General features: G+C 41.0%; 1 protein-coding gene across 2 annotated transcripts in view; it reads left to right on the forward strand.

Annotated features, from left to right (window-relative positions):
* Window positions 1-25446, forward strand: part of CACNB4 (calcium voltage-gated channel auxiliary subunit beta 4) — a 137774-nt gene that overhangs the window by 74639 nt on the left and 37689 nt on the right. For both annotated transcript variants that reach the window (XM_075609398.1, XM_075609399.1), the window contains one exon: window positions 24015-24134. In XM_075609398.1, coding sequence (XP_075465513.1) covers window positions 24015-24134 — 120 coding nt within the window. The remainder of the gene's footprint in view (window positions 1-24014; window positions 24135-25446) is intronic.

Genomic DNA, 25446 nt, shown 5'->3' on the forward strand with positions numbered 1-25446 from the left:
TATGGCCCTAAGAGTCTTCCCGTGCCAGACAATGTCTTATGGAATAGCACTGCTCAATAAATATGGGCCTGAATGCTGGATTCCATCTCACAAATGACTTGCACACCTTCACTTAGTAGTGCTGTTTGGTGCCTTTTCTATCCTAGATTTAACAGTTTGATTTCTTACGTTAGAGAACTCCAGCTAAACTCCATGAAGCTTTTTGTGGAAATTGTACATTTGTCTGAAATCTGCATCGCCAAACACCCTCAGCATGAAATTATAGGCATGTTGTGTGGGAGCTTGTGTTGAGAAGAAGAAAACATGCTTATTTTCTTCTTTTTAAATCGGTAATGTCTAGTAACAAAAATAAACATCAAGAATGATAAAATTGCATGGCACGTGTGGCATTTTAAAGGTGGATAATACAATCCATGAATGCTGTAGGGATTCTCATTTTTTTATGCTATTTACGGAATGTTATTCTGCTTGCAACCAAAGCGGAGCGTTGCACTGTTTTTCTTCTGCTGGTTGAATATTGAAATCTTCACCTACTGTAATTAAAGCAGCTGTAGGAAATATACCATGCTTACTGTAGGGGTAAATAAAATTGAAACATACTGTACAGTAGTAGCTCACTTATTATATTTCGCAATGCTGGGAACTGGTACTTTTTTAAATGATATATGCATGTATAATGTTGAATATATATATATATATATATATATATATATATATATATATATATATATATATATATATACAGTGTTTGACAAACCTATACATTTGCTCGCCCCGGGCGAGTGGATTTAACCCCCGGGCGAGTAAATATTGGCCCAAGCAGCACACGTTTGGTACTAGGTGGCGAGTAGATTTTTTGGTGATTTGTCAACCACTATATATATATATATATATATATATATATATATATATATATATATATATATATATATATATATATATATATATATATATATATATATATATATATATATACACACACACTATAATTAAATATATTTAATACATGTATTGTGTGCATTCACAAGTTATTTACAGAAACATTGTTTTATGTTCATACATGTATGCAACAAAGTCACAGCCCTGCCAAATACAAAAGAGGCATCTAATGTTTTATAATGAGTTACTGCACATTAAAGTTAATGGTGCATTCAAATATTTATTTAACCCTTGTACAAAGGAAAAGTCTATTTGGACATGGAGGTCAATGTCTGTTTTGCTTTTATCTGCTGCCTTGGTCCCAATCCTACTTATGGTGGCATAGAACAAAGCCAGGCAGGCGTATATATCTCTGACGTTGTGATCACCTAAATATAGCTTGTCACTGAGGAACGTTACAGCCGTCTGTTTAATAAACTGAACTTGGCTGCTCACCAGGACTCTTCACTGAGAGATTTGGAAGAGTAAACTATTTGAACCTTATTTCTGTAAATAGAAGGGGCCTGTCAAATAGCTGAGGTGGTTGGTATTTAGCAGCAGGACTCTAGGATCTGCAGTAGCTGTGCAGCGGTGTAATACTATGGGGGTTATTTACTAAAGTCACCCTGCTGCAAAACCAGTGCAAAAGAATGACACCAGATTTATTAAAGAGACAATCCAAGCAGCCTAAAAAAAAAAAATTGTTTTCAACTATGCAGCCTTTGATTACCTTTATTGAAAACCAATTACCTAAGCTGCCGATCGATTGTTCTCCTGTGATCGATCAGCAAAATTCTGCTTCCCTGGGTTCACTAAATGGCTGCCTTTCAGTTTCAAATAAATCCTTCAATCAGTGTATCTCAGCAGCAACAATGTATTCTTATACTACTACGGTAACCTTATCTATTGATGCAGTTGACAGCTCAAACTGCTGGGAACATTGACAACAAATTATCACAGACATGAAAGTGTTACAAATATCTTGCACTGCTGGGGAGGTGTGCTTGGAGAAGACCAGTGCAGAGGTTCAACAGGGAGACCTAGATTGGGGTAATAAACAGTGGCATTTATTCATCCCATAGTTTCAAAACAATACAGCTTAATGTCAGCAAAAACAAATCAAACAGGCCTATCCCTTTGTAATGGTTAACTCACACTTCTTAGACTCTATCTGCAGGGCTGGGAGGCTAGGCCTCTTGCCATCCTCTGACCCCAAAGTCCAAAGAGGTACCTGTTATCAGGGGGTTCTTTATATCAGTTTGGGTTGGTGTCCGTGGGGTGCACCCTCTAGCGAATTCCAGGGACAGCTGTGTCCTGGCATAGAGGTTCTGGTTCCTTGGGATCTCTCTTTGTAGAACACACCTCCGATGTGCTAGGGAGATCCATGCAGTTTGTGCAGCACACTTTTAAACCTGTCTGATGAGCCAGGTGGTGACTATCTAATTTACTCTAGCTACAATTAACCAGCTCCCTGCTGGACTCATCAGCTACAGATAGGCTTTATAAACGCTGCCTTTTTAAACCGGAGAAAGGCCTTGTCACACTCCTATAGAAAGCAAAAGCTGCTCAGAGTACTAAAACTCATTCAAAATGAAGAGTTTAATAAAAAAAATAATAGTAGTACGTATTGTCTAATACTACAAAACTGTAAAAAAAAAAAAACACACGTAGATTATTGCTTGAATTTCTCCTTTAAAGGAAACCTCCTATTGCTTTCATTAGGATTAATTTCTTGGATAAATATGTCTGCATTAGTTCTGCCCCAGTTTTGCAGCCAGGAGACCGTAGGAAATAGACACCTATGAATCTGATGTTTCTTTAGCATATTAATCGGCACTCACTAATGACTGCACAATAGCCATTGCTGTTTCAAATTGTCTAGAATTGTTTGGTCTTACAGCGAAATAATGTATATTAGAGCTGCAAATTGAAAGACCACTGGAACATACAATCTTCTGTTATTTTTGAAAGTTGGGTGTAGGAAAAGGAAAGCTTGAAGAGAATGAGCCATAGATGAAATGGTCATTCATATAACTGGTTCACTTCTTTTACAGAGAGCATCCTTTTATGGCATGTATAAGCTAAGGTCCCATTAGGACCAAACTTGAGCTGAAGAGGAGACATTCAATTCTCAAAGGTTGTTCTCAGGCTGCATAACATGCACCTCTCCCAGCATCCCACTTATCTTGTGAGCTCTCTCCGGGAAAGGGGTTCATTTTCCTATCACATGCTTGTACGTTTGATGCACTTATGGTCTTATTTTCCTGTATTCTAATGTCTGTTTTGTAAAGCACTATGTGCGTTGATGTGTTATATAAATAAAATATACATACATAACATAAAAGGAGAGCAAGAATAAATGGGGTCCATCTATTAATATTGAATAAATCACCCAAGGAAACCATGTAGCAACATGTATCATGATACCATGGCTATTCCTGCTTAACTTAGGAAAAAGTGATTACATTCAATGTTCTCCTTATTAGTCTAACAGGTTTTCATTTTTGTATAGTTCTTCACATTTAGGGCCATATTTATGAAGGGTCACTAAGCCATAAGACACCTCACGTTGCCATATAACACCTTACAGCCTTAAACCGCCTTAAGCCTTTCTCACTGACTGCCCCACACCTCTGGAATGCCCTTCCCCTCGATACCCTACTAGCACCCACTTTATCCACCATTAAGACCCACCTTAAGACACACTTGCTTAAAGAAGCATATGAGTAACACCGTAGATAGTACTAGACACATGATACATAAAGCGTGGCCCCCTGCAGAAACACTTACCAAAATGCCATCCTACTGTTTCTGTACGTTCCTCCTACATACCAATTAGAGTGTAAGCTCCTCGGAGCAGGAACTCCTTTTCCTAAATGGTAAGTTTGTCTGAAGCACTTATTCCCGTTACCTGTTATTTATATTATATTATTTGTTATTTATATGATTACCACGTGTATTACTACTGTGAGGCGCTATGTACATTAATGGCGCTATACAAATAAAGACATTTAGAATAAAGACAATTCCATACATTTGAGTGGGCTATAAGGTGCTTTGCGGTTTAACAATGCTTAATACACATGGCCCTACATACCAGATGCACTAACAGCAAAACACAAAATATTATAGCTGCTGTATATACAATGCGTAGTGAAATTGTTAGTAGTTAGAAGTCAATCTGAGCTGGGGAGAAAATGCCACATTCACAATGTGAGATACAGTACTGGTGGTGCTCAGAAACATTGTTGTGTATATAGCAGCTTTTCATTAAGTTTTTCATATAACAATATATATATTTTTCGAGCAGTTATGTATGTTATGGAAGTATGACGTGCCACCGGTCTTCCAGGAATATAACCATGTGATCGCTTGGGGTAACGATCACATGGTCGCAACGGGCCCAGTGATATGAACCGAAGTGGAGGGGATTTCACTTTCCATCATGTTCACCCTACAAAATAGGCAAAAATAGCATGACTTTCTACATGCCTCATAAAGGCCCCTGGGGTGCCAGCCTTCATGATGTACAGGGAATGTCAGAAGGGCAGTCTAAGGGTTAAACACATTTAAAAAAATCTCTTTTAGAGAATCACCAAATGTAAGAAACTTGTTGGCCAATTCTTACTTTTGGTGCAATCTTTTAGTCAGGTCGGCAAAGATGAGAGTATGACAGCAAACTGAATGTATCTCACTGTGCTATGTCATGCAGATCCCCCATAATGTCTCCGTTTGCCCTATAGAAGTACTTCCCAAGTCAGTCATTGACATTAGCAGGGCACATTAGGAGTAAAGTAAAGTGGCATCTGATGCTCAAATGGCCCTTTTAGTGTTCGTTTAATGGCAAAACTTTGTTTCCTCAGGACTGCAGCTCTAGAGTTACTGGATTTTTCATTAGAACTTGTACCCAGTGAAAATGGAAATGTCTTGTCTAATTCTTCTCATTGTACATACACTGTACTTAATCACACACACACACACACACACACACACACACACACACACACACACACACACACACACACACACACACACACACACACACACACACACACACACACACACACACACACACACACACACACACATATATATATATCTCGATTACGAAATTATTAGGACCATGCCTAGGTCAGATCAATCTCGGATAACAACACAACAGTATGTACTTCAATCTATATTTTGTTGGTAATAATTATAATGAAGATGTTTAAGAACCAATAAACTATGTGAAGTGTTTTATCATTAACCAGAGACTATGGGTAACTAATGATAATATTGTCAATAAAAACCAACTAACTTAAATAAAAAATAAAATGATAATACATAAAAACAGAAAATGTCCAGAAATCTTAGCACAAATGCCACAAAAGTTGACGTGAACCATAGAATTCCACCCCAGGTTGTCCTCTGGAGACTGGCAGCTTAATCCACAGATACAACCACCTCTTCAAACGAAACCTGAAAGAAAAAAGCGCCCGCTGTTAGTGTAAAACCAATGGGGTGGTTTTATTTTCTGAACAAATAACAATTGTACACTCACAAACATCCGTGTATAGCAAGCAGTTTATGAGTAAAACTCATGCTCCAAGGTAAATCTCACGAACGTGGCTCTGCCGGATCTGACGTCATTTGTGACTCTTGTGGAACTCAGCTGTCTCTGCCTTCCTTCAAATTGAGTCCTCTGGCAATCCACAGCAGCTGCAAATTGGTTCCACCTCTAAGACACTCGTCAGAATCAGCCAACAGCCTCCAGCTCTAGCATTGTGAGTGGCATATTGTACTGTAGGCTAAAAGCAGCAACCCTACGCATTTCTTCAGCTGAACGCTGATTTCATCTGAAGAAATGCGTAAGGTTGCTGCTTTAGCCTACAGTACAGGTATATATACTCGCCTGTAAAAAAAAAACAAGCACAAAAACACCTCCACATGGCACAGTATACTTTATTAGGGTACACTAAAATAGAAACGTCTATGAGATTGCACTCACAAGTATAACTTCTTTAAGCCTCTCATCAAATCTCTTTAGTCTGGGCTCCAATCTCTCCTCTCTGTCCATGGATCTGTCAGCCTTCCCGGTTGTCTCCCATGGTGCACTTCCTGGCGTTTTCATCCATCAGGGTTCCCATGCATTTCAGGTCGTGGCTCGGTGATGTCAGAGGTGGTGTCGCTCTTGGACTAGAAGCTTAGCTGCTGTCCCTATGGCAATCCTAACGCCTTTCGCAAGTGATATCGCTTTATCAGAGGTAGTAATCTAACCCACGAAGGAATATATATATTTATATATACACACCTAATTATCATTACCTACCCATCTGATATGTAATGTAAATATAAATGTATAAAGCACCCACAGTGTACCTAGTGCTTTACAAAAGGTGTGTGTGGAGTGGGAGTGTATACCAATGGTGTGGGTAGGTGTAGAAATGTAAGAGGGTGTTGCATTACTATTAATGTGTGTAGATACTATGTGGTCCCTATTGGTATATAGGGATAGAATTACATTGTACATATGTGTGTGTAAGAGACAGCTGTGTGTGCATTCATATAGCGCAGTATGTACTGTATAGACATGGCCTTTAGCACTCATGGGAAGAGAGTTCTCTTGTGTCAGTAGTGACTCATTAAACTGCGGTCTCGGTTTAGGCCACCGCTAAGTGTCCCGAACAGTTGCATAAATTCGTATTCATGCAACCATCCCTTTTCTAAGATTACCTTTGAGTATGGCCACCTTCAGATCATTCATCTTATGGCCAGAGTCAGAGAAATGTTCGCCGACAGGACTGTCTCTTGTTCCACGTATGATGCTGTGGCAATGCAGATTCATTCTCTCGTTTAGCCCCTGTCCCATCTCCCCTTTGTAGTAGCAGCCCCCTGGGAATTTCATGCACATTGCTGGAGGAACAGGTAAACCTTCCTCTGATTTTTGTACTCCAGATTCCTGTGTTGTATTAGTATTGTGCCGGCTGTGTGGAGCACTGCACAGGTTTTGCATCTTGCATCCTGGCATGGTCTTGTCCTGCATTCAGTTGTACTGTTGAATACTTTACTCCTCAACATCACTTTCTTGAGATTATGAGGTTGTCTGTATGATAAGGGTGTTTCAGGGAAGACCTGTTGCGGTCTTGTATCTTCCTAGAGAATGGGTTGTAGTTCCCTGGCGATCTTGCGTAGGGCTGCTAGGTGTGGGTTATATGTGACCACCAAAGGTACCCTGTCGCTTGTCTCTTTCTGTCTGTATTCAAGGAGATCACTTCTTGGTATTCTGGTGGCTTTGTGGATTTGCAACTCTACAATTCTGTGGTTATATCAACGGTTTATAAAATTCAATCTCAAGGATGTAATCCACTGGCCTCTGCCTGCTGTGTCGGAGCATATTCGGTTGTATCGTATGGCTTGACTGTAGATGATTGCATGCTTAGTGTGTGTGGGGTGGCAGCTGTTGTCCGTCAAATAGCTGTCTCTGTAGGTTTGCGGTATACAGAAGTCTGTAGTTGGTTGTTCTTTATAGTAATGGTGGTGTCTAGGAAATATACTTCGTCTGGGGAATGGGTGAGTTTGAGGTTGATGGCCGGGTGGAACGTATTGAAGTTCTCATGTAACTGTATGAAGTCTTGTTCACCAGAGGTCCAAATCAGGAGGATGTCATCGATGTACCGAAGGTATGTAAGGGGTTTGAAGTGACAGGTGGAAAGAAAGTCACTTTACAGTTTTGTGCAGAACAGATTGGCATACTGTGGCGCCATCCGAGTGCCCATAGCAGTCCTGGTTGTCTGGAGGTATGTGTCATTTCCAAATGTGAAGTAGTTATGGGTCAGAATAAATTCGATGCATTTAGTCACTGTCTCTGTGAGTGGCTCCTGCGGTCCCAGAAAGTATCTGCAGGCTGAAATCCCATCTTTGTGGGGGATATATGTGTAAAGTGATTCTACATCCATGGTTGCTAGTAGTGTTCCTGTTGGGAGGGGGCCAATGGCATTAAGTTTAGCAGGTCGTGGTGTCCTGGATATCACTGGGTGTGTTGCTGACAAGTGGTTTGAGAATACCTTCCACCCAGCCAGAAATATTCTCAGTCAGTGTGCCAGATCCAGAGATAATAGGGCACCCAGTGTTACCCTCTTTGTGAATTTAGGGGAGCATGTAGAATGTGCCAGGTTTTGGGTTAGCTAGTATCAGGTCCAGAATTTGTTCTCTTGTGTGGATTGGGAGTGTTTAAATGATCCTGTTGAGTTCTCTCGTGTATTTGTTTATTGGATCCTCCTGCAGTGTGGAGAGTTATCTGGGTGCTTCCCGCAGGTAGTCTGTGGTGTTCATTATGTCCCCTGCTCCACCCTTGTCCACAGGTTTGATTATGTTGTGGTTGGCCTTTAGCGATTCTATGGCTCTCCTCTCGATCAGTGTCTGATTATACGTTTGTTTGCTTACTTTGTCCAGGATGGTGGATTTGGCTCTGTGTCAAAAGCTTTCGATGTACCGGTCCAGTTTGGGGTTGCACCCAGTTTGTGGGATCCAGTTGGATTTTTGCTTCTTCTTATAGTAAGCTCGACAGAGCGACAATTTTTTTTTTAAGCCAGTTCAGTTTGATTTTTTTAGAGACTGTCGCCACATGTGACAGTCTCTAAACCAATCACTGACCTTGTCGCCAGTGATATCACAGAAAGTTAAATTATAACTTTCGCTTGTGGCGACGGCGACAGGTGACGTCATCCATCGCGTCGCCGTCACTGTTAACGCGGCCTTATGCTCATATGTCTTTACTCTAGAGCAGACGTGGCCAACTCCAGCCATCAAGGGCCGCGAACAGGTCAGGTTTTAAGGATATCCCTGCTTCAGCACAGACGGCTTAATCTGAAAGACTGAGCCCCTGCTTGCGCCACCTTTGCTGAAGCAAGGATATCCATAATACCTGGCCTGTTGGTGCCCCTTGAGTACTGGAGTTGGCCACGTCTGCACTAGTGGCATTGAGCGCTAATGCAAACCACAGGGTTGAAAATATACCGGAATCTTCACCCCACAAACTATGCTGACTCGTATATTTTGCATAGAATAGTGTTTGGAATAGTCAATATACGCGCTATCATCAAGAAAGTTGCACAGAAATTGTCAGCAGATACGAGCTAGAGATGTGGGGAACTGTCCAAAACGCCGTTCTTTTCTCAAATTCGAGTCCTCGCGAAACGCCTCGCCGAACCTGAAAAGGCTAATAATGTTACAAAATGTGTCTTTGATTTTGCAAGTTTTCAGCAAAATATCCCCAGACAGTGAGTGAAACGTGGTATGTGTGTACTATTGACAGTCTCAGCATTAAGCGAATCTAGGGATTTAAAGAATTTAGCAAATTAACATATCAAACGAAATTGCAATGCACATTGACTTAATGCGCGGGGAATTGCTTGTGAGCTGAACTGGCTGCGGCTTTTTTTGTGATTCAAAAAGGGTAGATTTTGCATTCTTCGCGAAAGTTTCACACATACTGTACGTATCTAATGAAAGCCCCTTTGTCCGCCTCACCTGAGCAGGCAGGCGGGCAAATATATTCATATTTAAGATTAATTTGTGTCTATTATAAGCAGTTATGAATTCCTTTATTGTAGGATCCTCTACTTCCTTTACTGGGAGACGGTTCCATATTCTGTGGTGTTAAATAATCATCATGAATTCTAAGTACAAGAAACACTGGAGAAAAATACCACACACAGACACACACAGACACACACAGACACACACAGACACACACAGACACACACAGAGACACACAGAGACACAGACACACACACAGATACAGACATAGACATACACAGACAGACAGACAGACACACACACACACACACACACACACACACACACACACACACACACACGCACACACACACGCACACAGACACGCACACAGACACGCACACAGACACACCCACCAGGTTTTTTTCATATCAATGTCATTTTTATGCCACCGATTTTGGAGTGTCAAACTTGTTCCCCTTTATGTTTTGGGATTTTTTCCTGCAATATGATTTGCTCCCTAACCCGCTTTTTATAAGGCAGTGTTACCCAAACCTCTACTCTCCAAACCCAAGGCCACACCAGGTTTTGGGAATAACCAATGCACTTGCATCCAGGTGAATGCACTTTTTTTTGCTTACTACTATATAGTTAGGCGGTTGTCTGAGAAACATGGTGTGGCCACGAGGAGAGGTTTGGAAAACACGGTATTTAAATAAGGTATTTGATAACATGCGTCTACTTTTCATTTTTCTTACCTTTATTTTGTCAATAGCAAATCCTTTGTTAGTTACTATGATTTTATCTTTGTGAATTCAAATGTGGCTGTAATAGCTTCCCTATGTATTCCCTTGCAACCTGTAAAATGACAGCTCTAGCTACTAATCATTATCGAAAATCTGTCATGACTAGTACAGTGGTCATGTAAAGATCGCAACATGGCTACATCACCTGCACAATGGGGCTAAATGTACAGTATGCTGTGTTTGCAAAACACATTCCCAATGTTTTTCCAGAGTGACATACACTCAGAAATGAGCGCAGTTCTCCCCCCATCCCCAACGAGGAGAATTGTGCTTATCATGCATTACTCTATGAGCAAGAACCTGAGCCAGGAATCAAAGCCTGAGCTGTCACTGGGGAGATGGAGCTATAAACAAATGCCTTTTTGGCTAAACCACAGATCTGCAGTGAAACGTTCATCTTATGCTTGTGCCCAATATGCTACCATAATGAATAAAGCTTTGACCAACAATATTGACAACGTAGATTTCGAGTGGCCAACTCCAGTCCTCAAGGGCCACCAACAGGTCAGGTTTTAAGGATATCCTACTTCAGTACAGGTGATTGAGCCACCTATGCTGAAGCAGGGATAACCTTAAAACTTGACCTGTTGGTGGCCCTTCAGGACTGGAGCTGGACACTCCTGACATAGACGTATATTTGATGTATTTAATCATGGAAAGAACCCTACCTGTTCTATGCCAGTGTATTTAGTGGTGCAAAAAAAAATGGAACAGATATATAAAGCAAAACACTAAAAATACAAATATGTAGGGCACATCAATAGAGAAATCATTCTCAAAATAATGTCCATACCGACATTTGGTTTTAACCCCCTTAGTGCTGAAGAAGATGGGAATATGCCACTGACGTGTTAAAGAGAAGCATATGAGAGTATGTAAGATTTTATACACAGATTATATGGTCTTTTGCGGTCCTACATGAACAAGACCCAGATTTACAGATGGGACAAAAGACGGGCTAGGCATTAGCATCATATAGCAAATCTTGACCCAAGTGAGTCAGCACAGTGAGCTGATTTTAAGAGATCTAATAGGGTACTGTAGTGCCGACGAGTATTCTAAAACAAATCTGGGGCAATCACCAACAAGACCCAGGTACATGCTGGGTACATCCTGGGTACATGCTAGGTACATGCTGCAACATTTCCCTGACATTTCTGCAGACAGACTAATGGCCCATCGGATTAACTGCGGGGGTCCCTGGCAGTCCCATTCAAACTGCTGTGTTAATCCGATGGGCCATTAGTCTCTGCAGAAATGTCACTGAAATGTTTGCAGCATGTACCTGGATCTTGTTGGTGATAGCCCCAGATTTTCCAAGGCAAGTATAAGGCAAGTTTTAGAATACTCGTCGGCGCACCGGTATGTTGGAAGAAGATAAACAGAGATATAGCCTATACCTTTAAGACCACCCCACTCAGGTTAACTGGGACAGGAATAGTTAGTGCTGGTTTTATACCTTCCATTCCAGTGAGATCTTTGGAGCAGCTGAAATGCAAAACAACATATCTTGACCCTTTCTGTGGATATCAGGATTAGATGTGCAGTCTACAACAAGGAAAGAATAGAATTTATTGCATGGCTTTTCAGATGTTTTTCCCAGGAGTCCACATTAAGTCAACTTACATGTATAGGGGTTAATTCATTTCACTGTAATAGTGCAGATTGGGGCTCTGTCCCACAGACACTGCCATTGAAGTCAAGGGAGTTTCCATGCACAAAATCCTCCCGATCTGCAGACTCACAGTTTATTGAATACGCCCCAAAGAGCCCAGACGATCAGCACACTGCAGAACCCCTTGTTCCAGTCTATTTCTCAGTTGTGAAGCAGAGTAAGTAAGATAAGGAAACTGTTCCAACAATTGTTCTTTGAGTTTCAGTCAAAATGGACTTTGACCCATATTTACTATTCCATAAAATACCTTCACTTCAAAGGGCGGTAAGGTGTCTAATGGAATAGCATTGCTTAGTAAAAATAGGCCTTTGTCTTCATCCACAGCTGTGCTTGATTCCAGTAGCACTAACCCCTTGCCTAGGTTTTCTGTACTTCTAGGGTAACACTCCTGCTCACCATGTTACTATGACACAAAAGCTTTAGACAAAAGCATGATTCAGCCTCACTCTGCATAAATGTGTTTGACGTGGCCCTGTCTATGCTGCTTTATCACTGGCAAATCTGGCACACTTTGATACACTGGAACACATGAAATAGGCCCCTCTTTATCTGCTAGGAAGATGCCTTCCCCGTGCTGGAGAAGATCTTAGTCTTATTAATTGGAATAGAGCTGCACTCTTCTTCAACATTGGAAAGATGGTTTTACCGCACATTGAATATGAGATCTAATTTGCGACGTGATACATATCCCAATTTCCTCTATAGCCACATATGAGTGATGTCCAGTTGTTTTGGTGTCTTACAATATTGCATAGCTCCATCAGATCTGAGAAGCATAAGTAGTCCTTAATGTGTATAAATAGATGGAACTGTACTCCTTATTATGCCAAAAGTTGCACTTTTTAAGGCGGGGAGAAGTAATTGAATATCTAAAAATCTATTGTTCCACTGCTAAAAGTGAACATCTCTCACACAGACACCTTGGCTAATCCTGATCACATCATAGTGAACATTTTGAATGATAAAGGCTGTGTGATGAAGAAGGATTTCTGCGATTCTGAAGCCCTTATGGACTCTATTTGATTTGTCATTCAAAATCCGTCTTGTCTGCTATACTCCATTTTGTTTCCCCGGACTCTGTTTTGCAATGTTAGTTTCATATTGTGAGAAATATTGTGGAATGTGAGAAACTCATTTAAAGAAACAACTGATTTGTAGGAAAGTTAGAATTGTTTTTGGAACGGAGGATTGCACACAAAACATCTTGGGTACAAGATAGTCTGTCCAAGGTCTCCTCACTAGAACATTCAGAAACTTTAACCCACAACAGTTTCTGGCTGACCTTACCAACTGCCCTTGGCACAGAATCGATTTAATTCCTGACCCTGATTCTGCGCTCGACTATTTCCAATCCGAGTTCTTAAAACTCTGTGATACCCATGCTCCAATATGCAGAATAAGGGTACGGGGTGCCCACCTTCCATGGGTTACAACTGACCTTATAGCACTCTACCAGTTCAGGGATGCCTTGTGGAAAAGCTACAAAGTAACTGGCACTACCAAGGATCTCAGTCACTACAGATGCCTGCGGAACATGTGCACAAAGCAAACAAGGCATGCAAAAGCACAATATTACTCTGACAATCTCCACCAGAACACATCAAACCCAGCTAACTTCTGGAAGGTTATCAACAACATATTCTAGCCTTCTAACCATCAACAGCCAAGTAACATCACTAAGGGCGATATTACTCTGACAAACCCCACCGACATTGCAAATGCATTCAATGATTACTTTGTGGGGTGTGCTACTAACTTATTAGCAAAACTCAGCCCAAACCACAAACCTGAATCTCATCCTGGGAGTACCCCTATAGCCCCACCCCCTCCCAACACTGCCCACAATTTTCAATTTGGCCCAGTATCCGAAGAGGAGATTACACAAGCGCTCTTCAAATTAAAACTAAGCAGCCAATGTGGACCTGATTTACTACAATCTAGGTTCCTAAGACTTGGTGCCCCAGCAATTGCCAAACCAATTGCTTCCATAGTCAACTCTATCCTGTCTGCAGGCCATATCCCTAAGACCTGGAAAGCTGCCAGAGTTGTCCCAATCTTCAAAACTGGGGACAAAAACACTGTCTCAAACTACAGGCCAATCTCCCTTCTCCCAATCCTATCCAAAGTCATGGAAAAATGTGTCCACTCCCAATTAAGCGATTGCTATAACAAGACAAATTTCCCTAGCCAATTCCAGTCTGGGTTTCGTCCCAAACACTCCACCGTAACTACCCTGCTAAAAGTTTGCAATGAAATCCAGTGTGGAATGGAACGGGGACAACTCACTGGTGCAGTATTCCTAGATTTTGCAAAGGTTTTTGACACAGTTGATCATGTTATCCTGCTTAACAAACTCCAGAGCTCTGGAATAGGGAAGCATGCTTTAAACTGGTTTCTGTCCTACCCATCAGGTAGATCCCAACATGTGTCCATCTCTGGCTCTAACTCCAAATCTCTGGATATCACCTGTGGCGTCCAGCAAGGCTCTGTTCTGGGGCCCCTACTCTTCAGTGTTCATCAATGATCTTCCCACAGCTTGTCAGGAAGCCTCAATACACATGTACGCAGATGACACAATCCTATATGCACACAGCCATAGCCTCTCTGACCTTCAACACATACTTCAGTCTGACTTTTTGAGACTCGAAAACTGGATTTCCCAAAACAAACTGTTTTTAAACACTGACAAGACTGTAACAATGGTATTTGGGACCAAGACTAAATTTGTAAAGCTTCCAGCGACTGAGCTCCACATTAGAACCAACACTAACACCACCCTAACTCCTGCTACTAGTTTTAAATACCAGGGCATATGGCTTGACTCCCACTTAACATTCGGGATGCACATTGATACCCTGACAACCAAGACCTATGCCAAACTAGGGGTACTTTACAGGAACAAATCCTCCCTAAGTCTCCTGGTCAGAAAACGTATCGCACAGCAGATGCTAATGCCAATTATTGACTATGGAGACATATTATATGGCTCGGCAACTCAATCCCACCTTAGCAAACTTGACACCCTCCACAATTCAATTTGTCGTTTTGTTCTCCAATGCAACTATAACACACATCACTGCGAAATGCTCAAAGAACTAGATTGGTCGTCACTCGAGTCTAGGCGCAAAGTTCACCTTTCCTGTCTTGCCTTCAAATTCTTTATGGGCAAACTACCCAGCTACCTGAACAAGCTCCTCACCCCTACCACATGCAGCACCTATCACCTGAGATCAGACTCCAAAAGACTGTTCATGGTCCCAAGGCTCAACAAAGTATCCGGCCGCTCCTCCTTCTGTTACCGTGCACCCCAAAACTGGAACAACCTACCAGAGTCTCTTACATCTACCACCAGTTTAAGTTCTTTCAAATCTAAGGCTGTCACACATTTTAATCTGGTCTGTAACTGTTTCATACGCCCATATATATTATCTTTAACTGTGCACGCAATGTCTTGTATATAATGTATACCCTGCTCATTAATGTAACTGTATTTGTAAACATGTATTTGTCATCATAACTCTGTGCCCAGGACATACTTGAAAACGAGAGGTAACTCTCAATGTATTACTTCCTGATAAAATATTTTATTAATAAATAAATAAGAGTATAGGCTTTGTGCCCTGACTTTTGATAAGTAATTGATTTGTTTTATTTTATTATTGTTTCATACTAACAAAGCCATGTATAGGCTAATCTGTAGTTGAATAAATTACTGTATGAATTTGGTTTCAGAGTAGATACGTCAGAATGAAGATACCATTGAGCGATCAGGAATGCTTTGCGTTTTCCGTCTGTAGTATGTTTTAGTTTGGCCTGCACCTGTAGATGAAGCTTAATTGTTATTTGACTTATAATAAATAAATGAACTGCCACAAGATCTGTTGTCGGATATTTCCTGTAATATTGGATAAGAAGAAACGCACAATTACAAATAAAGGAACAATTATTTTCAGGTGACAGCGTACCAACTTAGAGGGGATATGATAATTACTATATCTACAAATATATTCGGGGACAGTACAAGGAGCTTTCAAAAGAACTATTCATCCCAAGGGCAGTACAAAGGACTCGGGGCCATCCCTTAAGGCAGGGGGGCGCAAACTTTTTTCCCTGCGCCCCCCTGACGGCTGTCCCCTCGCTCCCGCGCCCCCCCCAACCCCAACTTACCCGCGCTCCGGCGTAATGACGTCACGTTGCCATAGCAACGTGACGTCACATGACCTCGCAGCGTCATTTTGACGCCGCGTTGCCATGGCGCCACAGGGAGGAAGCCGCCGGAGCCAAGGTAAGTTAGGTTTACAGAGGCCCTGCAGCTCCCCCGGCACTTAATTTAAGTGCCTTCGGGAAGCGCGCGGGGACTCTGTAAACCCCGCGCCCCCCGTCGGCAGTGTCGCGCCCCCCCTGGGGGTCGCGCCCCACAGTTTGCGCACCGCTGCCTTAAGGTTGGAGGAAATGAGATTTCACCAGCAACAAAGGAAAGTGTTCTTTGTAGAAAGGAGTGTTAAAATGTGGAATTCATTACCCATGGAGACTGTAATGGCAGATACAATAGATTTGTTAAAAAAAAAAGTTGGACATCTTTTTAGAAAGGCAAGGTATACAGGGATATACCAAATAAGTAAACATGGGAAGGAGGTTGATCCAGGAAGTAATCTGATTGCCAATTCTTGGAGTCAGGAAGGAATTTATTATCCCCCTTATGAGATATCATTGAATGATATGTTACTGGGGTTTTTTGTTTGCCTTCCTGTGGATCAATATACTGTAAGTACAGATATAGGATAAAGTATCTGTCGTCTACATTCAGCATAGGTTGAACTTGATGGACACGTGTCTTTTTTTCAACCTCATTACTGTGTAACTTATATAGTCACTAAAGGAAGCCAACAGATTTGCCTCCTGGTATGACACACAGCTCCGACCATTCCACCAAAGATAGAACTGCACTGTACTGAAGAACAAAAAGATAAACTTGTTTATTAAATAAATCACATAACACACCATGGCCTTCCTTTTTATCCAGACCCTTCTATCCTGTATATAACAATATAAAATTATGCTGGATATCTATACATTGAGTTGTGTATACATTCTTGTCATCTGTAGCTCAATCTTATTGGGAAAGTGTAACATTTCAAGAACAAAACATTTGCAGAATATGGCCAAATCACAAATCTTGATTATCTTTCACTGTTGGCCCTTATTCTAAAGTCCTTCATCCCACTGGAGTATACCTGTTTGGTTAGATCAAGGGTTATCAAGTCTAGTCCACAGGGCCCGCCACCCTCCCAACAGGTCAGGTTATCCCTGCTTCAGCACAGGTGGCTTAATTATTTATTTATAAAATGTTTTACCATGAAGTAATACATTGTGTGTTACCTCTCGTTTTCAAGTATGTCCTGGGCACAGAGTTATAATGACAAATAATACATGGTTACAAATACATAGTTACATAAATGAACAGGGTATACATTATGTACAAGAAATTGCATGCACAGTTAGAGATAATATATATTATAGGCGTATATAACAGTTACAGACCAGATTAAAATGTGAGACAGCCTTAGTTTTGAAAGAACTTAAACTGGTGGTAGATGTGAGAGTCTCCGGTAGATTGTTCCAGTTTTGGGGGGCACGGTAAGAGGAGGAGCGGCCGGATACTTTGTTGAACCTTGGGACCATGAACAGTCTTTTGGAGTCGGATTTCAGATGACAAGTGCTGCATGTGGTAGGGGTGAGGAGCTTGTCTTTGACTGAGCCACCTATGCTGAAGCTGTGATATCCTGAAAACTTGAAGTGTTAGGGGCGGGAGGGGGGAGTAGGGGCTTGAGGACTGGAGTTGAGCATTTCTGGGTTAGATTATAAGGCATCTACTGTAAATCAGCGGTGTGAAAACTGGGGGGCGTGTGACGTCACGTTAGGGGGGTCGAGCGGGGCCAATGCGAGGAGAGCAGGCAGGGGTGCACACGGGGCAAAGTTTGCGCACCCCTGATCTAAATGACCAATACGTACAGGGGGATCTCTAACCAAGACATTTTGTAGGTGGTTGCAAGTGTATAGGTATTTAACATTGAAGCAAGTTAGTTTTCATGAGGTGGGAGCTTGAAAACAAGCTGCCTCAATAATTGGTGCTAATTACATCAAAATACAGTATTATGAGCCCACACAGTATAGAAGGGGTACAAATTGTTAACGAAATGAACACGTCTCATTTTTTGGCTACCTACCTTGTTTCTCTACAGCTTTGAAGAAATGTACAAATAATTAAACTGACCGCTGTGACATGGGAAAGTTGATATGTATTTTCACTTTTAGATGTGCTGCGCAAAATGAATATTATATATTATATTATATATTCCTATATATAAATAGGAATTTATATATCCTAAAAGATATTAGGTAAGGATGAGTGTGAGTTAGGTATTTGAGGTAGTTTAGTGTGGCTGTTGTATGAGGTTACTTAATATACAGACTTGAAATAATTACCCATGCAGGGCAGCCAAAGGCAAACCAGAATGGAATCAGTGCTGATGCTGGGTGAAAACAGAAGTGGTTTAGAGTGAGATCTTCAGAAAGATCGTGTGTACAGTATCTATGTTTGTATATCAAGCTCGGTTTTGCATGGAGCAGTCAACTGGCAAAGATCGCAATCCGTGAAGTTTTGGGGGTTTGGGACCACAAGAGTGTTCTGTAATTTTAATGAAAAAATACTGCTTTTTATCATTGAGACTTGACTGAAGTTCTATGAGACTGGCCCCAAATCAGTGAGTTGACATTTCTCTATTGACTGTATCTTCCACACTAGGTCTTAGAGCACTATATTTAATCAGTCCAAAATTTTACTTTTTAATGGTGCTTCCTTTCCATAGCTTCCCCCTAAAGTAGGTACGGTATGAGTGAGTGCACATAAGGGTTAGGTATATCCCCTTTTACACCTAAAAATAGAGTATCCATGAGTGTGCAAATCATTCACATTTCCTCAAACATGCATCATTTACCCGTTTGACACATCATCCTGTAAGCTGCAAACAGGTATCTTGGGTAGTGACATGCAAATGAGCACATACTGAGTAATGCGTGTAAGTAAAATCTATAGAGAACCCATGTAAAAATAAATAGGATGCTAAAAGTGACACTTGAATTAGGTGTTAATTTCATTACCTAGGCTAGAGTCCCTGGCTGCAATTTAACCATTGCATGATGAGACGATGGGAGAATGAGGTGGGTTTGCAGACCTCTGAGTGACATGCATATACACTCGTACAGTAGGTTTTCTTTATTGTAGTTTGTACAGTGGACGTTTTTTATTCATTCTTTTACCCACCATAACCTAATTGTCTGAAACGTTACCGTGTATTTATCTTTGAACATCGTTGTGGCTTCTGCCTGAGTAAGTCCAGTTAATATCCTTTCTGGAACCATAACACTGAAATTCAGGTTTCAATAGCTGTTCACGTATCAACTTGTTCTAAAGCCCTAATCTACCAAGTAGCAGTAGATTCATTTTTTTTCTCATAATCATTCTTTCAACAAATGTTTTTCGAAGCTGATTGAATATATCTTCTGTACATCAGCATTTAGTTATCATTGCTGCTGCTTACTTCAGAGATACTGGCAGTATTACTTAATCTTTGCCGTGGTTCTTAGATGTCCAGGTAGCTCAGGGAATGCGGATATATCTAAAAAGAAAACATACAGACGATTGTACAATATGTTTTGAAGTGAATCTAATAGATGAATATCTTCACTAATCCAATGAAATTTGTTCGCACACATGTCTCTGTATTATGGGGCATAGAAAGGTTTCTTTGCAATGCAGTTGTATGGCGTCAGAGATGTCAGCACATCTAGGAACAGCATGTATGGGAACCCTCGTAGCACGGAACAAGAAAGGCGGACATAGTATAGACTGCTAAAAAAAACTTTTATCTGCAGTAAAAATAGTCAAATACACTCACATGGTGTTAGCACAATATGCGCATTTAGATCAAATGATCAACGCCGACAGTTGAAACTTTGGAGCGATCTCTCTGCTCCGGTACACTGTAGCACTCGTGCCGTCCATCCCTCGTACTTCCGGGTTGAATCCCTGGATGGAAAACCAGAAGCGGCTGTAGACGAGCAGGTAACACTGCGTGGAGCCTCCCACTCGATCTTCACTGGATACGCGTTTCACCTTATCGAAGGTTTCATCAGAAGTGTCATAGATTAATTACAAGCTCTTTAAATACCCTGTCTAGACTGTTCATTGGATGATCATAAAGCAATACAAAGTGTCTAAATAACGTAACTGAGTAACATGGGTCGTGTTACTAATAGATACGTAAGAATGCTAAATACAAATGCCAGTTACGCATTATAGAAATGGCATCATGAGAGCCACATAATATTAAAATCTCCATGCAGAACATGCTAGGAGTCCAAAAATTCGTTTATACAAATATAATATAAACTCAAACAAACACAACCAAACGAATAAAACTAATCTTTAATCCTTGCCGTGGCTGCATATTTAGTGCCATGCTGCAAGCTTTTCTTGGGCCTGACGACTCAGATGCTTGACGTCAATGAAACACCTATTCTTTTATTACCTAAAATACGGCTTTCTGAACTCATAGTCATAAAATACGTTGAAATTGATTAAAAATGTAATAAATGAAATGGCAGCAGATAATGCTGGATATACATAGAGATGTGTCCAAATGCAGGATTTCTGCGCATAGTACAGCAGGCATATAAAAAGCTGCATTTTCCTTCCCCTGAAAACTCATGCATAATTACTCCTTAGTTAAGTAGCACAAAAAGCCTTCTCCAAGCGTGTGAAAAGCAACACAAACAAAGGTAGTGGTTCCTCTTAACCCCTTTGGTGCCATAGAAGTCTGAAAAGCATCACCCTCCATTGTACTTAACCTATTCCCTGCTGGCCTATACTATATTGCTCCCAATGCACTGCAGGTCCCTATGACAGCAGAGGGATTACCCCTTCAATTGGTTGGTTTACACCCAGATGACAAAATTGTCGTTTTTGTTTTGCCTTACATTTTTACTCTCTGGTAAGAAAAGACCTGGGAGGTTTTCGAAAGCTCTGTAAATTGTATTTAATCAATGAAGAACTACCATTGTTGCCCATTAAAACAAATTGTAACCTACAACAAATCTATCCCGGATAAGAGGTATTAGGAGCTATAGTGACACCTAGATCTTCACGCAAAATGAATGGTTTTAGAAGTTGCAGTGGCCCTGGCACCTACATTGTACTGTGCTATACAGGCATACCCCGCATTAACGTACGCAATGGGACCGGAACATGAATATAAAGCGAAAATGAACTTACAGTGAAGCACTCCCTTTTTCCCACTTATTGATGCATGTACTGTACTGCTATCGTCATATACATGTATAACTGATGTAAATAGCGCATTTGTAACAGGCTCTACAGTCTCCCCGCTTGCGCACAGCTTCGGTACAGGTAGCGAGCCGGAATTGCTGTTCAGGACGTGATGACTGGCGCATGCGCGAGCTGCCGTTTGCCTATTGGGCGATATGTCCTTACTCGCAAGTGTCCTTAAACTGGGGTATGCCTGTAGTTAATTGCCTTTAGGAATCCTAAACTGAACAGGATAACCTCTTGTCAAAACAGAAAATGGAGAAAATAAACTAAAATGTGCTTCGGTTTTCAGAGGCAAAATCAGAACTGAAGACTCACGCAATATCCCCACCGCTTGTTTGTGTTAAATAAAGGGCATGGCGGGTCCCAAAGAGACATGTGACATAGTTTCACTGCAATTTTCTCTTGTAACTATAGTGACTGAATAATAAAGCATCCAGATACAAGTTCTATTTTCTGAAATGAGAAGATTACAGGAAGTGGTCACACGAAACTGTCGTATTGGATATGAGTTTGCAATAGGAGGGCTACAACAACTGCTGTGGGTTTTTATATCAGTACCTTACAGTATGTGTAGAAAAAGCTGTTTGACTGGCTTCCCAAGGCAGAGTTTTATATGGAGTTGCCCATTGTCTTTAGACTTGTAGGTAAATCATTTCTATATACTGTACAGTAGGAAATTTGGCTGCAGGTATTTTATACATACAGTACCATAAGAAGGATGCTCTGTGTTTGCATAGTTGTCTTTGAATTATTGGAAATGCTAACGCAAACAGGCTATGGTTATGGGGATTTTTTTTTTGGCAAAGAGAACCATAAGTTTGTCTGTTCTGTATGTTTTCCATGGGCTCCCCAAAGCGGCGTCACTCTCCCCGTGCCACGCCATACGTTAAGCTGTAGGTAATAATTCTAGGTAGTGACATACAGATGAGCAAAGTGAAATTCTCACCTTTACCTTCCATCCCCATCTTTACATGGAATTCACACTGCTCTTATTTGCTGCATTACACTGTTTGTGCAGTTAAATCTTGGACAAGTAAGTACAGGATTGTGGAACTCGCCCAAAAAGAAGCCGTTTGGTCAGCGAGTCTTCCCTGTGAGCAAGGCCGCAGACAGCTTTCCCGGGGGGGGGGGGGCAGGACTAAAGCTTCCACCGGGGACCCCATAATCGTACTGCAAAGTAAACAGGAAGAGAGAGGAACATAGCACAATATGTCTGTTCTCCCACAAAATATATTAGCTCCTGTAAGTGTCTACTCACCCTGTAATATCTTTTAGTAGAGCATATAGGTATGTAGAGATCCCTTCTCAGCAGGCTCATTTTATCCTCTCCTATTACATTCAGTTGTATTCAAAATGATGTGGCTCATGTATCCCTGTAGAGCTTCTCTACAGTGGCTCCCAGGGTCGTAAAATAAAAGGAATATACCTCAACATAGTGTAACCCCGTAATTCAAATTATAAGAAGGTGATGAATATTTAGTTGACGTACTCACATTTACAAAGTGTAAGTTGAGCGGGATTTAACAATTGACGGATCTTTCATTATTGATTATTACTTTGAAAGTGACTCTTGAATAATCAAAGACCCGGCAGTTGTTAAATCACGCTTGACTTCAATTTACAAAGTGTGAGTAAAGTAACTAAATATTCATCACCTGCTTACAATTTAGAATGACTGAGTTACGCCATGTTGTGAGATATTCCTTTTATTTTAGTATTTGAAGCAAAATAAATGATGTTCCTTCCAACACATGTCAGTAACACTGAATGTAATGCATAAGGTATTTCCTCAGCTATTTGTATTTGCTGCAACACACATTCCTTGGAGCTGTCCCTTTGTTCTGTGTGCTCTGACCTTTAAGTAGCCATAGATTAGAGATCACCTACTGTCAAACATGCTACTGATTGAGTATACAACATGCTGGCCTGCTGATTCTGGTGCTGAGAGACATGGGAACCATGCTGGTGGTAGTGGAAAGGTTGTAACACCTATATTATATAGTACAGTTACCTATATGTTAGTAAGATAATCATCGACAGAATTTGGACTTGAAAATGCAACCTTTAATAGAGCATTTCAGTTTGATATATTAACAAAAGTATATGAAGTTATCTGCATGGCATATCCTTGCTCGACACAGCCAGAACCTGAAGTACCGATTTAAGTTTTACCAAAGTTACCTGTTGGAAACCAACATTAACCTGTATAGTGCCCATATAATGTACCAGGTATATCATGGGTACTTGCTCGTATTCTAGGGGGTGATCTGAGTGGCGAGCCCAATCAAAATGGAAGTGGAGCCACTTCATTTCTATTTCTAGCATCCGGGGCCTGGTGGGATCACTCCTGGAGGGACCATATAAACCGGAAGGGTCGGAGGTCAGGCGGCACAACCCCCTGACACTCTAAGGGTTTAGACAGAAGGGGTTATTCATTAAGTGCCAATTGACTTCAGTGTGAGTTTCATCAACACTATCACAGTTTAATGATCAACTGCCAGTAAAATTGCTTTAATGTTTCGATATTTCATTGAATATAGTTTGATTTACTTTTGATGGTATAAATCTGATTTTTAAGTAATTGCTTAAGTCTATAAAAATCTCTGGGACATGCACGCTCATTTTTGTAGCGCATGCAATGGTGGTGCCACAGCAAATGTCTTTTTTGGAAGCAGACACCTTATTTTATTGACTTGGATCTTTTTCTTCCTGTTACTGGTTGTAGGGATCAGCAGATTCTTACACAAGCAGACCATCAGATTCCGATGTATCTCTGGAAGAGGACAGAGAAGCAATCCGCCAGGAGAAAGAGCAGCAAGCCGCGGTACAGCTTGAGAGAGCCAAAGTAATATTCCCATTTTACGCCGAAATGTAAAAATGATATACTGACTGCATCTCTTTTGCTGACAAAGAGGGTTATGGCGCAAAGTCTTGTGATTGCGATTGCACTGTCCAAATGAGATAGGCTTCCCCCATGTGTCCGATGAAAGAGTAAGTTATTCTGTATTTGACATCCAGTGAAAACCAATTGTGACCTTGAAAATAGAAAGTAAATTCTATCAAAAACATGGTTTCATAAACTTTTATCTGGACAGCTAAAATGAAGAAAATAATTAGGATTTTAATTGTCCCATTTCTGATCACCATGGCTCTTTAACTATTTTTGTACATTGATTTAGACTCTTTATATACTTTAATAAGGGCCTGTGTGCAGAAGCATTCAGTAATAGCCAGCACTTGCACTCTGCCTAACCTCTTTTCGTACATGTTCATGCGGAAACAACTCCACATAGGATGTTGTGTTTTATCAGAGAGCAGGAGATGATATGGTGGCAGTCATCGTACATTTCCCCAGCTTCGATTCGATGCAGTTGATTATATATATCTTCGCGAAAATTCAACAACATGAATTCAAATGGCAGGTGTTCAAAGATATGTATTAACACAAATGTTTTATTGGTGTTCATTTGTTATAATTCTTCTGAAGAACAAAAGTCAAGCAGTCATTGATCAGACTGCATTGTATGACCAGCCATCATCACAATCCTTTCATGCACACTCAGCCCAACTGGAATTACAAACCAACGGCGTGTTACATATTATTGATGAATTTCAAATCTGCTGAGCCAAATTAATAGATTAGCTATATATATATATATGTATATATGTATATATATATATATATATATATATATATATATATATATATATATATATATATATATGTGCGTGTGTGCGTGTTATATGTAACGGGTATTCCCTATGAATACCGCCGCTACTACTTGCTGTACAACCTGTGTGGCTCTCAGGAGCCTAAGCCTCCGCTTGGGGAACCTGGGGTACATACATATCATACATCTCTAGGTGCAACGCCTCCACCTGGGAGGGATCCCAACGGAGTGGGAGGAGGCCCTCACAGGAAACAACCACACAACGCTACCGAATTTAAAACAGGACGGGCTTTACTGCATGGAAACACACATATCACGTAATAACATCATAACATCATAACAGCATAACCTCATCATGCGCCACGGCGGGCGCTAACCACACTGGGTGTCACGGCGGACACTAACCACACTAGGCGTCACGGAGGACGCTACCACCTCTGGGCGTCACGGCGGACGCTATCACCTCTAGGCGTCACGGCGGACGCT

This window comes from Ascaphus truei, chromosome 7 (genome assembly GCF_040206685.1).
Source record: "Ascaphus truei isolate aAscTru1 chromosome 7, aAscTru1.hap1, whole genome shotgun sequence".
NCBI lineage: Eukaryota > Metazoa > Chordata > Amphibia > Anura > Ascaphidae > Ascaphus > Ascaphus truei.